This window comes from Cuculus canorus, chromosome 21 (genome assembly GCF_017976375.1).
Source record: "Cuculus canorus isolate bCucCan1 chromosome 21, bCucCan1.pri, whole genome shotgun sequence".
NCBI lineage: Eukaryota > Metazoa > Chordata > Aves > Cuculiformes > Cuculidae > Cuculus > Cuculus canorus.
This window is the reverse complement of record NC_071421.1, coordinates 2,124,920-2,138,894: the sequence shown is the minus strand read 5'-3', so window position 1 is coordinate 2,138,894 and position 13,975 is coordinate 2,124,920. Positions and strand designations below refer to the sequence as shown.

At 46.0% G+C, this 13,975-nt stretch overlaps 1 protein-coding gene across 4 annotated transcripts; it reads left to right on the top strand.

Annotated features, from left to right (window-relative positions):
* TMEM52 (transmembrane protein 52) lies at window positions 1-12,373 on the top strand. 4 transcript variants are annotated; one of them, XM_054086082.1, is made up of 5 exons: window positions 300-864; window positions 1,022-1,182; window positions 1,567-1,683; window positions 3,475-3,644; window positions 4,276-12,372. In XM_054086082.1, exons 3-5 carry the CDS (start codon window positions 1,652-1,654, stop codon window positions 4,593-4,595), a joined length of 522 nt encoding a protein of 173 aa, XP_053942057.1. In that variant the 5' UTR covers window positions 300-864; window positions 1,022-1,182; window positions 1,567-1,651; the 3' UTR covers window positions 4,596-12,372. The 4 variants fall into 4 exon arrangements, with proteins under 4 accessions (XP_053942056.1, XP_009559866.1, XP_053942057.1 ...); XM_009561571.2 differs by lacking the exon at window positions 1,022-1,182 and having other exon boundaries at window positions 296-864; window positions 4,276-12,373; XM_054086083.1 differs by lacking the exons at window positions 300-864; window positions 1,022-1,182 and adding an exon at window positions 1,353-1,384 and having other exon boundaries at window positions 4,276-12,373.
* Window positions 12,374-13,975: the final 1,602 nt, after the last annotated feature.

The window sequence follows — 13,975 nt, the reverse complement described above, 5'->3', positions numbered from 1 at the left end:
ATGTACCTCACCTCTGCTATATTAGTGCTTCACAGGTGCCTGACCTTCAAGTGGCTTTCTCCTGTGAAGCAGAAATAGTCCCTGCTCATGTTGGTGGCTACAGTTGGCCTGGGGCACGTTTTCTTCTTCCTTGGTGATGGCAAAACTTCTGTAACTCATAGCGGGTCCTGGCTGCTAACGGGGTTTGAGGAGGTTTGGGAGGCACCGTCCTCCTCAAATAGCTGGACTTGGCCCTGGAGAGAACTGCAGGGAAGCAGATGGGCCAAACTGCTGCAGCCATTGGTGTAACTGCAGCAGCGAAACATTCCTCCGTGGAATTCCTGCCAAGGAGTATCAACACCAGGGGCTGGGACAGTGGTGTGGCAGATAACCCTAAGCCAGCAGGCAGGCGCTGTAACCGGATTTCTGCTCTGCGTTTGGAACACGGGGCACAGGTCAATTATGCTGGAACTAACAGATCCTCAGTGCCTTTCCGTTCGTGTTCCATGCGTGCAACAGGACCGCAAGGGAATCGATCCGCTTTCCCAACCCTTTGTTCCTCTTGGATATTTTCATATTTATGTTCTCGCTCCTTTTCTGTTCTCGCCGGTTCTGTTCTCAGCTGCGGGCACGCATCTTCCCCTGGCAGCGGGATTCCCTCCCTCTGGCGTCACCCCCTCGATGCCGGGGGCGGCCCCCCCGGGCATTTATTGCCCGCGCTGCCCTGGGGCTCCGCGTCCCTGCCCGAGGCTCGGAGCTGGCAGGTAGCGCAGGGCTCTGCCTGGGAGCAGCCGGGGCTTCGCTGCGCACCCGCTGAGCTGATCCTGTGCTTCCCCTCTGCCGGGCACCGCTCTGTCCTTCGGAGAACCACAGGAACCCTGTCCCGTGAGTAATCCACATTGCAAATGTTTGTCCCCAAAGCTGTTCCCGCTGGGATCGAGTGGCGTGTCCGGATCGGAATGACGAGTGACTGACAGCCAGCCCTGATGCTTTTCTGTCTCTGAGGTCACTACTAGCTTACAAATCCGGACTTCTCTTTCAGGAGTCACCTGTGAAGAAGCCAGTTTAGGGATTCTCTTCTGTGACTAAAAGTGCTGTTCTGTTCCACAAAGTCGTGTGCGGTTCACTGCATACAGTGCTGTCGCGGCAGCTGCACCCCTGAATGCATTACTGATTGAAGCTGCTCTCCTTTTTTCTTGTACTGTAAGTAGATCTGGAAAAAATATTTCTGATTGCATTGAAGTTAGGAAAAAGTAATTTAAAAATAACCTGGAAAGCAGCCAGTTGGCTTGGGCCGGCACTTCCAGGTCTGTGGTGTTAGGTACCTCCTCTACGTTAACTTTAAATAACTTTTTGAGTTGTTGTGGGAGAACCCGGTGTGTGCAGCTCTGCCTCCTCAGCAGTGGTAAAGTACCGCTTTGTAAAACCATTTACTGACTCCAGCCAACTTTTACAGTGGGTTTATTTGCGTGTTCTTAGCTAGCAAAATTTTACACCAATGACAAATTGGATTTTCAGTTGTCTGAAATGAAATCTAAAGGGTTTTTAATTTTGCCCTTATTGATTGCTTTCCCTTTTTCAGCTCAGAAATCGTGTGATGTTTGCTCTCTGTCCTGCATCCACTGTGTGACGGTAGATCCTGAAGTCCTTCCTTCGCAGATGCTCTCAGAACATGTCTAGCTGGACCAGCCTGTGGTACGCCTGGTAAGTTTATTTTTAATCTTACTAGCCAAGAATAATTAGAAAGTTATTACTAACAGTAACTGTAGTAAGGTATCAGAGACATTCTTCCCTCGGGCAGGGTGCAGGAGAGGGTTTCTCCTCAGTTTTACAGAAGCTACCCCTGAATATCTTACAGATGAGGCCGTGGGGGAGATAAGGTGTCAGGCAGGGCACGGCATTCATCTCGGGATGTGTCATCTTTCCTTTCTCAGTGCGCTGCAGTTTAACTGTGGGGCTTGTTTGTTCTTCCTAAATAGAGAACTTTGCTGACCACAGTGGCAGCCACGCAGCAGGGACGCGCTGGGGCTCGGCCTGCGTTGCCTAATGCCCAGTGCTCGATCCCTGCCTTTTACGGGACAAGAGATCGTTGCCTTCTAGCGTGAGTTCTCGTGCTGAGCTCAAAGCAATTACCAACCTGTTTACTGGCTGAGTGACGCAAAGAGGGAGAAGAGTGATAAGTAAAAGGGTAAACTCTTGTCACAAGTGGATTCTTTTTTTGCCTAACACACTCATTATAGGTATCCTAACAATACGTTAGTATTTGCATTCTGTCAATATTTAAGCCTTGATGGCAGCACGTGGAGTGAGTTGGCTACTTTCTGCTGTCATTCAGTCTGGGCTAATTTGGGTTGATATTTTTGGCTTTCCCAGAACGTGCTGATACACAGAACTGTTTAAAAATATATCGGTACGGACATTATTTTAAGAAGGCTTCTGTAATCAGGCAGTATTGAAATCACGAGAGCTAATGAGCTAGTGCTGAGGTGGGCAGTGCTGAGACGCCTTTACCTGGGGGATCGCTGCCTTCATCAGAGCGCCACCGCTGCTGAGGGCGGAGGATTTCACAGGACCCGTGTGCAGCTTGTGCGGCTTCAGGGAATAACGATTGGCTGGTGATGAGGGATCACTCTTCGCACTCTGTAGGCAGCGTAGCCATTGCGTGTGTCAGACTCGCGTACTAACAGAAAGATACTGTTATTAAAACTAGACAGAACAGTTATTAAAGAAATGTTTATTTTGGAATCATGATTCATATGAGCTACTTTTGGTTTGGAAAAAAGAAAATCCTACTGAGGCCATTTTTACACATGTTTCCCAGTGAGAAATTCAGGAGCATGATCTGTCACACGGTAAGTCCTGTCAAGCCGCTATGAATGCACTTCAGCTTTGTCCTTGGACCTACTTCTTTCCAGGACTTCCAAGCATTTCTTCTTACCTCATTGTCTCATGACGTCTCATGCTCACCCAGGTCATGAGAAGAGTGGGTTCGTTTGGGAAACTGGGGGGGCAGGAAGGCAGGGTGTCAGTTGAGAGGAGAACCTGAAACCCTAGCGTGTCGACCTAGGAGCACTATGAATTGTTAAACAATAAACTTCATTAAATAACTGGAGATAGAATTGTGTCTTCAAGATGTAGCACGAAATATAATCCCTATGCTCATTTCCTGAGACTTAGGAAAGTTTGTGCTTGTATTTCCCTCCAAGTCCATACCCTCTGTTGAAAGCGGAGCCATTCTCACTGCATGAAAACTGAAAACACAACCCAAGATAATTAACATAGTGGCATCTGTGAGCCAGAAGGCTCCCCCATGGGCAGCAGTACTTTGACTTGTGAGTGTGTTTGTGATCCGCTTTCTCATTCAGGCCCATTCAGAACTAAACCCAGGAGGGTTGGCCTGTCTTTCCCTGGCTCTGGGAGAAATTATATATATATAGCTCTGGAGGAAGTAAAACATAAGCAGCGAAATGATGGTGTTCTTTCTCCTTCTCTAAGGTTAATCTTGCTGACGGTGTTCCTGCTCCTGTTCTGTGGGATTGCAGCAAGCTGTATCAGATGCTGCTGCCGCAAGAAGAGGCCCCCGGTTGAGCCCTTCCCAAGGGCCCCTCATGATGTGACAGTTACGACCATTGACAGTGACAGCACTGCCCACAGCACAGTGACCTGTGAGTATCCTCTGGAGGCAACTATTCACCAGTGCTTTGCTATTGAACCGGGGCCTAGAATTCTGTGCCTGGGGCCTGCAATAACAGGGGCTCTCTGAGGTAGTCCCAGAATAATTTTCAGCTCCACAGGGTGGGCAAGAGAGATAAAGGAAGGTCGTCAACACAATGAGTGAGTGCAGAAACCAAGTCAGATATAAGGCTATTGAGGTTAAAATAAAGTCTGAGGTGGGGTTACCTCTTAGGTGTTGACTCCCACATCTGTTCTTATCGTCATTCCCTCGTTTATTTAACTTTCTGCCCAGCCAAAGTTATCTGTCATGTGAGGAATCCTCCCTGTTCATGCATGCACCCGACTGGCACTGCCCTGTTCCGGCGCGCTCGCGCAGTGCCAGGTGTTTCACTGGATGTTTCGCTGGATGGCAACAGGCAGAGCCATTTTCTCTTCCGACTGCTTTCTTTCGGAGAATGTACAGATTCCACCAGGGGTAATTCTCAACCGATAGCTTTTAGTGTTTATGTTCTGACACCATGAAAGAGAGTCCATAATTTCTGGGAGAAAAGCACGATTGGCCCTTTGTATTCCAGCATTACATGAAGGTGTTTAATTTTTTTTAACTCCTTTTCTTCCCAGCATACAGCTCGTTCCAGTACCCTCCGAGTGCCCCAATTCCTTCAATATTTGTGGATATGGATAAGAACGCTGTCTCCCCTCCTGCTTACAGTCTCTATGCAATGGAGCTGCCACCTTCTTATGAGGAAGCTGTCCAGATGGGTAAACAATACACTGAAGCAGCACAGATAAGCCAGAAACTCGACGACACCCCTGGGCAGGGGACACTGGGTGGGCTGGATCCCATCCAGTATTCACCTGATACAACCAACGGAGATCCAGCAGCACAGGCAAAGTCACAAAATTTAGAAGGTGGAACACAAGAACAGGCCCATCTCTGACTCATTTCCGATGGGGAGTAAAGGAAGGGAAGGATTTTAAGAGCTAAAGAAGATATGAAGAGTTGGTTTTATAGGCAGGTTATGATGGAAAATTTTTCCTCTCGTGCCCTTGTCATGATCTGTCAGCTAGAAAAGATGTTTTCTGTGACTGCTAGAATCTCCTGGGAAAGCTGCTTCAAGGATCTGAAATGAAGTGAAAGGGCAGTTTAAAAATGCCTGTTAAAGTGGGACACGAATGCTTGTTCATCCTCTGATTAAAAGAAATATTCCTCATGTCCAGCATACGGCAATAAAGGGGTCAGGGGAATGTCATCTTCTTGGGAATACATGAAGAGTCAGAACAGTCCTGACAGCAAGCTGGTGTTCCGGAACAGAAGCTTCCCAAGCTGGAGCTGGAAGGGGAATCCTAGCAAGTCACACTGAATAGCTGCTGTCGTTTCTCTTTTGAGAACATTCACTGTCCAGAAAATCGCTGGAGTGTGAATTGCTCCGTGCTGGCACACACTCCCTAAATGGCAGGAAGGTGGCAAACAAGGACAGGAAGGCATGTGGAGGGAAACACACTCCGTTATGTTTCACCACTAGAGACCCGGAATGAGATATGAGAAAAGATACTTTTGGTTTGTTGGTCATGAGAACTGAAGGGATTGAGTTTGAGGGTTTTTAAATCTTTAAACCTCTGTTTTCAAGGTGAGCTGGCTTGTGGGTGGGATCCTTCTACTACTTATTTTGCCAGTTAAAGTACAAATTCATCTCAAAGAGACGCACACATGGTTAAGTATTACTAATGTGTTACAAATATTCATTGAGTATGTCAGAGGTGCCTTTATAACTTGTTATCTGCTCAGGTGTCAGGGTCTCAGTTGGTAACAGAAAAGAAAAATCAAAGATTCCTGGCAGTTTTCACCAGTTTGGTACATAGACAGAGCTCAGTGCAGGATGATATGAAGCACACTCTAGCTCTGCCATCTCAGATAAGTTATAAATACAAAATACCATAGTACAGGCTGGGCGATAGTCCAGAGAAAGTTCTCTTTAGGGATGATCCTTCATGAAGTACTGATAGGAAAGAGAACTGCTGTGCATCATTGCAAGGCTGGGAGCTTGAGTGGATCGCAGCGGCTTCAGCCCAGGCAGAAATGTGGGCCGAGTGGCCTTTTATTGAATGACAGCTCTTTCCCTTTCTTGCCCCTCCCATATTCCAAATAGTATGAATTTTGTCCATTCCTGAGTGGTGATTTTCTTTGAATTGACTTTAGCAAGGTGCTGATTTAGCTGCCTTTGGGTGGTTCGATGTGTTTGATGTACTATCTACAATACAAGAGCGTGAAAGAAATCATGAGCTTTAGGTGCTGTTAATGAATATAACCCGAAGTGTCAGTGCTAGGTCAGAGTTCGTGTTGGCTGCCCTGCAACCGAAAAAATGACTGATGGGCTTCATTTTGGGGGAAGGTGCTTTGGTAGCTGTGGAAGGGGGCTACCTTCTGCAGATATTTAGGTGTCTGACGCTACTAAGCAGTAGCAGTGGTGGCCACAAAATTTTGCACAGCTTTTAGAAGACTCTTCTCTGACAACCAAAGGACTACCCTGAAAATGAGCACTAATGATTTAAAACCGAAGCTCTCCCTGCCAGCCAGCAGACTCAGTCTAGAATCCGTTACACATTCACTTACGTGTGAGCTGTTCCTGAGTCCAGCTCCCTAGAGAAGAGTTGGTTCTATATTTAGCTTGCGTATAGCTTGCTTTGAGGGCTGCAGGGAGAGATGGGCTTAACAAATCTGCTTCTCTTCTTTCTCTTCTCTGTCATTCATAATTATAATTCTGTTTTATTCTCTCCTCTGCCTTCTTTTCCTGTGTCGAGATGGAAGTAGGCACAGCCCAGCCTTACTATTCAGGTGTCTCTGATGGAAGAACAGTAGATGCCCAGCCCTGGGTGTCTCGAAGTCACAAATTCAGCAGGTGTATTTTTATTTATTGAGCTTCTCCATCAGGATAGAGCTCAGAAACAAACCTGTGCTTTTCCAAAGAAGAAATGGCTGTTGGAGGGAAGCGACTGAGCGCTTCCTCACTAATAGAAAGAGGAATGTAGCACCAGTCGAATGAAAAAGCAGTGAGTGACACAAGAGGGCAGTCCTTCGCTTGTCAGCGTGTTGCCGCCTGTCACCGCCGGGAGCAGCTCCGGGAGGGCCGAGCGGAGCTCTCGGGGTTGCGAGAGGCGAGGGCGCTTCCAGGACTCGGGTTTGCCGAGTTCCTCAGCGATTACTCTGCAGTGCAAGGCCTGAGCTCGCTTGAGAGCATGGAGGAATGATCACAACGGTTTGACATCCCATCCCTTCATGCTTTAGCTTGCACAAAGCTTCTGCCTGCCGAGCTGGCAGGAGACTGCCAGCCGATCTGCAAGAAGGTCCATTTCCACTCGGTTATGGGCCCATAGTTCGAATTGCGAGACCCCATTCCAGACCCTAAAGCCCTGTGGAGCCGGTACAAGTCAGATCTGACTCCACCACCACCTGGATCAGGAGAAAAGCCTGTCTCCCTCTGGGTCCTTCTGTGGGCAGCGTGGCCGGGTTCGGCTTGCCCTGCAGCTGATTGCATGCTGCCGCCAGGCATTATCCAGACTAACAAAGAACTGGACTTGTCTCTCCTTTATGAAAGAGCAGAATGGGCAAAGAGGGGGTAACACTGAAGGGGCCGAGTTTCCATGTGTGCCCAGGTGCTTGCCTTGTAAGGTGGTTCATTAATTCAAACAGGAACTATTTGTAAACATAAGCTACTGACCTCCCCACCCTGCAGGAATACAGAATTTTCTTTGTACACCAAAAGCAGCTCAGTTTGCTCCTCACAATGTTTTCAGTAGTGAGGTCTCAGCCCTTTATCAAAACCACTGACTCCTCACAGAAAGCTGATAATCAAAGGTGTCCTTGATCTCTGTCTCTGAGGAGGCCTTTTACCCCCACAACTGTTCGTTAGTTACATCTCCACTGCACAGGTTTCTGCAGCTCTATGGCATTGCAGCTCTGCTCCTCCAGACAGAAAGATCATAACTAGGGAATTTACAAATTCCATTTAAATTCCTGCAGCAAAGAGCTCTCTTTCCATCTTGAGGGCAGTTTATATTTGTGTAGAAAGACCAGTTAGTTCATCAAGCAGAATCACTGTTGCCTGTGGGAACACAGTGAAAGAAAATGACCCCTTAACGAACTAACATCAGATGAAAGAATGAAAAGGGCCTTCTCCTGAATCCTGGTCTACACAAGCAACAGCTTGAAAATGTTGCTCCCAGGTGCTTTACATAACCCTAAACAGCAGGATGTCCAATGGAAAAGCATCTCCATTGATCACCTGGATCTTTTCTGTTTAATTGAGCAAGTCAGAGCAAGACAGAGCTCCTCCTTGTTAATGTCTCTAAAAATAGGCTCAGTAGGCAGCTTCCTCTCAATGCGTTTTTACATAATGAGAAGGGAACTATGAGCTTCTCACCCCATGATGTGGTAAGTCCAAATGAACTCCTTTGTTTTGACTGATGTTTTAAAACTTATTAACCAAGTCTAGAGATGTGGAATGAAGATTAATGCTCTGCCTTCATATCTGCTGATGGTTTTTGTAAAAGTTTTTCTTCTGACTTTTGGTTTGTGTTCTGCAGAGCTCTGTTGGCCTCCTGGTGCGGGGTCTGACTTTGTAGTCCTAGAAAACTGTTGGGTTTGCTCCCAGCCTAGCTAGACATAGAGTTCCTTTGTGTTTATTCTACTGAGCATGTAAAAGGGGAAGGACCATTCTTAAGCTTTGCTTGTTCTTACTGGGTATGACTATGGGGTCCCTGGTGGTGTCAGTGAAAGCGTTTGGGCTGCAGATGGTTGGTTTGCCTTTAGGTTTGGATTCTGCGCTATTAAAGTCAGAAGAAACAAAATGAGACTCTGCTGTAGAAAAGGAGCCAGTTTACATTCAGGTTTATTCCTCTTGAGCACGTCTGCATTTCCTCCAGTATTTCCAAACAGGTATGATGTCTCGATTTCTGGTCAGAAATCATGGGCAGCGTTGCTGTAGGCTCCATAAGAGCCATCAAATGGCATCCAGAGGAGGGCGGATATCTGTGAGAAGTGAAGCGACCCCCATGGATGTATTTCTTACAGCCAGTTTTTAAAGAACTCTGAAGTTTCAAAATAAGACACAACAACTGATGCTGTTTTAGTGCTACAGGCATCTAAACTGTGACTGTCTAAACTGAAAGCCTTCCATGAGAAGCATGCTATCCCTGACAGTAGCGTAGAACAGCCTCTTGGGAAGATCCAGGCTATTTCCACTCATAAAGAATTAATCTATACACTTTTTCTCCTCAAAAATGCTTAAATAATTAAATAGGTTTTTTTTTTTTTAAAAAAAAATAAAGGTTTTCTACAACAGAGAAGTGAATTTAAATGGATAGATTAAAAAAAAATCGCTTTCTAATAAGGTGGTCATTCATGCGTGCCTGAATAATTCTAAATGGATGTATTTTTAAATTAGGTAAATAACCAAACAGGACTTCACTTATTGGCAGATCTGGTCAGGGTTCCACTGAACTCATGTCTCTCGCAGCTGTGTATCACAGCTTTTCATACAAGTCTCATGCCATTTGTGTAAAAAATGCAATGTGACAGGCCCAGAAAGAAGCTGCAGGCGTTAGTGTGGTGCAGCAAAGACGTGCTCACGATTTACTCTTAGTTTGATCAGGTCTCTCCTGCCTGTTGTAGGAGGGCCCTGGGAAACGTGAACTCCTGTCAACACCGCTATTGAAGCAATTCCCCCTTATAACGCTAAAGGTGCTGCCCTCTGGTAAGGAAATTGCTCGCAGCTCCTGTGCTGTTGCCATGAGCTCTGTTTAGAAGCCCCTTAAGTGTCCTCCATCGAGTCACTTCCTCTCTTAAACTCTATTTTTCCCCAGCCTGTCGGTCCAGTGCTTAAGATCTATGGTCTCTGGTGCAGGAAATTCTCCCCCAGTGCTGCTGTAGTGGGAATCCGCTCATAGAAGATCCTCTGCGGGTTCCGATAGTAACAACTGTTGGGGAGGAGGAAAAACACTGAAACCCCTTTGAGTTTCTTAAGCAGTGGAAGAAATGGAGCCTGATTGTCTAGATTTCTAAATATTACAGCAAAGTTCCTTAACATTTAAGAATATGTAACCTTCAGTGGAAGCTTTCCTTACAGTTCCCTTTCTTGTGTGTACTCTGGTGTATTAAAAGATCTCTTGTCTCTACCGAGCTCCTGGTTTCATGAAACGTTTAGAAGCTTCGTGTCTCTGAAACCTCCAGTTCTCTATCACCTCGCTTGAAACTGCTCAGTGGATTCAGAAATTATTAGCTGGAATGTGGAGTGTTGAAGGAGAGGAGGCAGGACACAGATTTGATGATTACAAAGCCTCTCTTCATAAGAAACCGGGTTTAAAAAGACCATCGAGAAGGTTCTAAGTTCAGCTGGATGGAGGAGCTAAGAGTCCTAATTTGTAAGTCTAGCCCTTTCCACCATCGCTAGATCCTCTCAAGTCCGATTATATCCACATAAGCTTTGTGACATCTCGAAGCAAAAAGCCCCTCTCTGTAATTATGCAAAGTGTATTTTTAATTGTGACTTGAATTTGGTGTTTGTCTGGCACTGTTAACATGCAATTATTCTTCTCTCTTTCTCTAAAATGTTTGTTTTGCCAGTTATTTCCTGTTGTCATTTGCTGGCTGTGCTGGAGAGATGAACTGCTGGAGAAGCTGGAGCTTGCATGGCTGTCAGCGTGCAGTTCTGTCTCTCTCCACTCACATGCACTCATGAGCACTTGTGCTTAGAACAAAAATGCAGACTTGGAAGTAAATTGCCTCAATAATTCATAGGCTTTATAGCCCAGAGCAATTTATACCTTGGCTCTGTCATGAAATTCAGGTTGCAAATCCCTTTATAGCCGAGCTCATTCACAGTGTAAGTAAAGCGGTACATCTATAATGGCTTCTATAACAGATGCATTATAACTTTTTGAGAGTATTAAGTGGTAAACCTGCAGCATCCAGAGTGGAGCATCAGCAGGGCCTGGAGACTGTAAAAGTCTTTTTGCCTTGCAGTTGCCTTTGTCTGCCTTGCTGCCCCCAAATAGCTTGGAAGAGGGTTTGGTTGGTTTGTTTTCAAACTGCATTTCAACGTGACAAGATGCAGTTTTTGAGGGAAAGGCATCCCTGGGGTCACGCTGATGGGTGGGACACAGACACCTGCAAAACCTGCTCACATATGGAATAAAATAGCTCTCACAAAAACCACTTTCCAGATTCTTGCTTTTAGCTGTTTCTTGGTTCTGATTCTGATCACCTTTACCAGCTGGAACTATTTCTGCTCAGGGAGATGTTTACTAACTTTTTTGCAAATAACAGAGGTTCTTTCCTTTACCCACAACTGAAATTCAAACTGTGAGTGAAGCCTTTGAATCGTATTCAGAGCAGATGATGAAAACAAAGTATCACAGGGGAATTGTGCTGTATTAAAATGGAGAAGGTGATCAATTTTTAATGAACTATTGCATCCTAGGGTTAAATCGAATGCAGAAAATAAAGCTTAGGTGCAAACCCGCATCACTGGGAAAACATTTTTTTCTAGTCAGTCAAAATGTAGACCACAAAATGCCGGAGCTTTTTACCTTACTGGAGAGAAAAGGAGGCTGTAGAAAAGAGTTACTCACTTTTTGTGTTTAATCTTTACTCACTTTTTTACCCTGCTTTCCCAAGTAGCTCAAAAAGGAAATGAAGAAGAGCCTGATGTTGAGCTCCGTGTGCATTTTCTCTTTCCATGGTAACAGTTCATGCATAAGCCATTTCCTTCCCACAAGTGAGGAAGTACAACCCCGAGGTCAAAGTAGTGACCTGGAAAACCCAGCTTGGCTCCTTGTTCTGCCACAGGCTTCCCATACGGCCCTGGGAACGTCACCTGGTGTGCGCTCACTGCCTCTCCTGCCCTGCAGAACAGAAACTGTAGCGCTACCTTATCTTGTAAAGAATTTTGAGGAGAAATATATTGAGCGTGGGCTGCACTGTCATAACGCAATACAGATACGCAGTCAGAGCACAATGAACTTATCCTGAGCTTTGTGTCCCACACAGAAAACCTCCCTACTCCCTCCTCCTCTTAAGGAGAAGAAGAGAAGAAAGTCAGGCAAAACAATGTGAGGTTTAGCAATAGCCTCTGGCTGTTGGATACCTAATCCAGGCATTGTTACAACATTCCTAACTAGAGGAAGAAACAGAGGGGAGAGGAATTTAAGACAGGCTCAGGATCAGTGTGCGATGCCCAGTAAGGTGATGGTAGGAGTCCTGTGATGCACCTTATCTTACCAGATCGCAGACCTCCTGGGGATCGAATGTCCTGAGATACCACCTTGTGTGTAAACATGAAAAAGAAGAACGCTACTTTTTGTCGGTTTGTACAAGCACTTAATTATTCTCACTTGAATTTCTCTGAAATTCTGAAATTTGCTGAAAGTCAGCCTTTGCTCTGTAATCTTTTGCTCTAGTTCAGAAATCTGCTTTCCACCCTCCCCACGCTTAGCAGATCAAACGAGGCCAGAAGCTTTGTCAGGTCCAAGAATGCTGGCAAGAGATGCCCTCCTTCCCACCCCTGCCCAGGCCGAGGGGCTGCTCCTCTCGGCAGCTGGCGGTGGGCTGTGGAGACAGCTCTTCTGCACTGCCCGTAAGGGCCCTTCAGCTCTTTTTAAAGGCAATACTATTACATTATGTTCATGGCCTTCTGGTTAACTAGTTAAACGCAGCGGGTGTGCTGTAGAACTCGCTGTTCTCTGGCTAAGCTGCCTTCTTCCACGATATGGCACAAGGTGGCCTCAGTGGCCTGTGGGGGGGGTTGGAAGGGGTGGTGCTGGGAGGCCACCGTACAAAGTCAATTCGGTTTTGTGGGAAAATTATTTGAAGGGGGAAAAAACCCCCACGTTGTATGCCTTTATTCCTGACTTCAAAATTGCACATATGCAATTTTCTTTTTCATTTGATAAAAGGTCCCCCTACCTGCTGTAGAATACTGAAATTCAACTGACTTGGGCCGTAGCAGAGGTTACAAAGCGCAGGTTATTTTCACTGTAATATTCCAGAAAAGAATCTGTGATAGTGGAAAGCGCTTTCGAAGCCCCTCCTGGAGTGTGACAGACTCCTGCTCTACCACAGATACCCGGAGCATCTACACATGTACTACTTCCAGTGTGGGTGCAGAAGGGTCTGTCTTCAAAGCCCATGTGTCTGCAGTTCTAGTGATTCATGTCTTAAGCTGCTACAACATTGTCTTGAATTCAGGGAAGGCTCCAGTATAAAATCTCTGGCACGGGAAGTTCAGCTTCCTCTCCAGATTTCCTTCCTCCACTTCCTTATATGCAGAATAGCAGGGAACATGTTTAAATTTTGCTTGTGCTGAGTGAAAACTGACCACTGTAGAGCATCTTGCATTTGTACCCAACAGTTTCGGCTGAAGTGGTTGAGACAGGTAGCACCGAAGCCAGTGGTTTTTAATGACAAGACAACCCCCCAAATATCCTGAACTGTTCTATTCTGCCACACTGAGCTGCACCCGCTCTGTGAAGAAAATGTGATCAAAACGGGTGAGAAAGGTGACACTGACGTTCCACCCCACTTCCACAGTGAACGAGGTAAAGCTCTTATTGATGACAGTGGGGAGTTTAGCCATACTGTAAATCTGCTTCAAGTGCAGTGTAAGAAAAAACTATGGAAACCCAGGCCTAAAGTACCACCACTTCTGATATGTTGATTTCACTGCCTAGAGACTTTTATCTAGGCTTCAGAGTCCTTTAAAAACAACTTGCTAGGGTCCCAGGCAAGGGCCAGTCAGTCCAGTTGAAATTGGATAGAAAAGCAAAGGCACACTACAGTCTAATGAAGCTGTGGCAGCGCGACTGCCGTCCCTGTGCTGGCAGAAGTTGGGTACCCAGGTCTGGTTTCAGCTGTATTATGGGCTGGGCAAGCTCAGTGCTGAAAAATGAGTAATGCAGACGGAGCCGAGCGCTGCCCTCAGATCACATTTGACAGCTTTCTCATTAGATGCGTGTTACTGATGTGCAGCCTTCCACGAGGCTGGCCGAAAGTCAGAATCTGAAAGCATAAAAAGCAGAGTCACCTCAGTGCCAGGTGCAATTGCTCACTTTGGGAAGCAGCGAGGGTTTAAAGTCCATACTGTGCGATCTGCTTATTCATACCAGAAAAAAAAAAAAAGTAAAAATAAAATCATTGAGTTTCCATCGCATCCAGATGCTCAAAGTAAGAGATTAATAAATAATAACTAGCAGTACTGTCAATAACAAATGCCGTCGGGTGATGCTGTGTCTCAATGCGGATCTGCTGACTAGTGTGTATTACTGA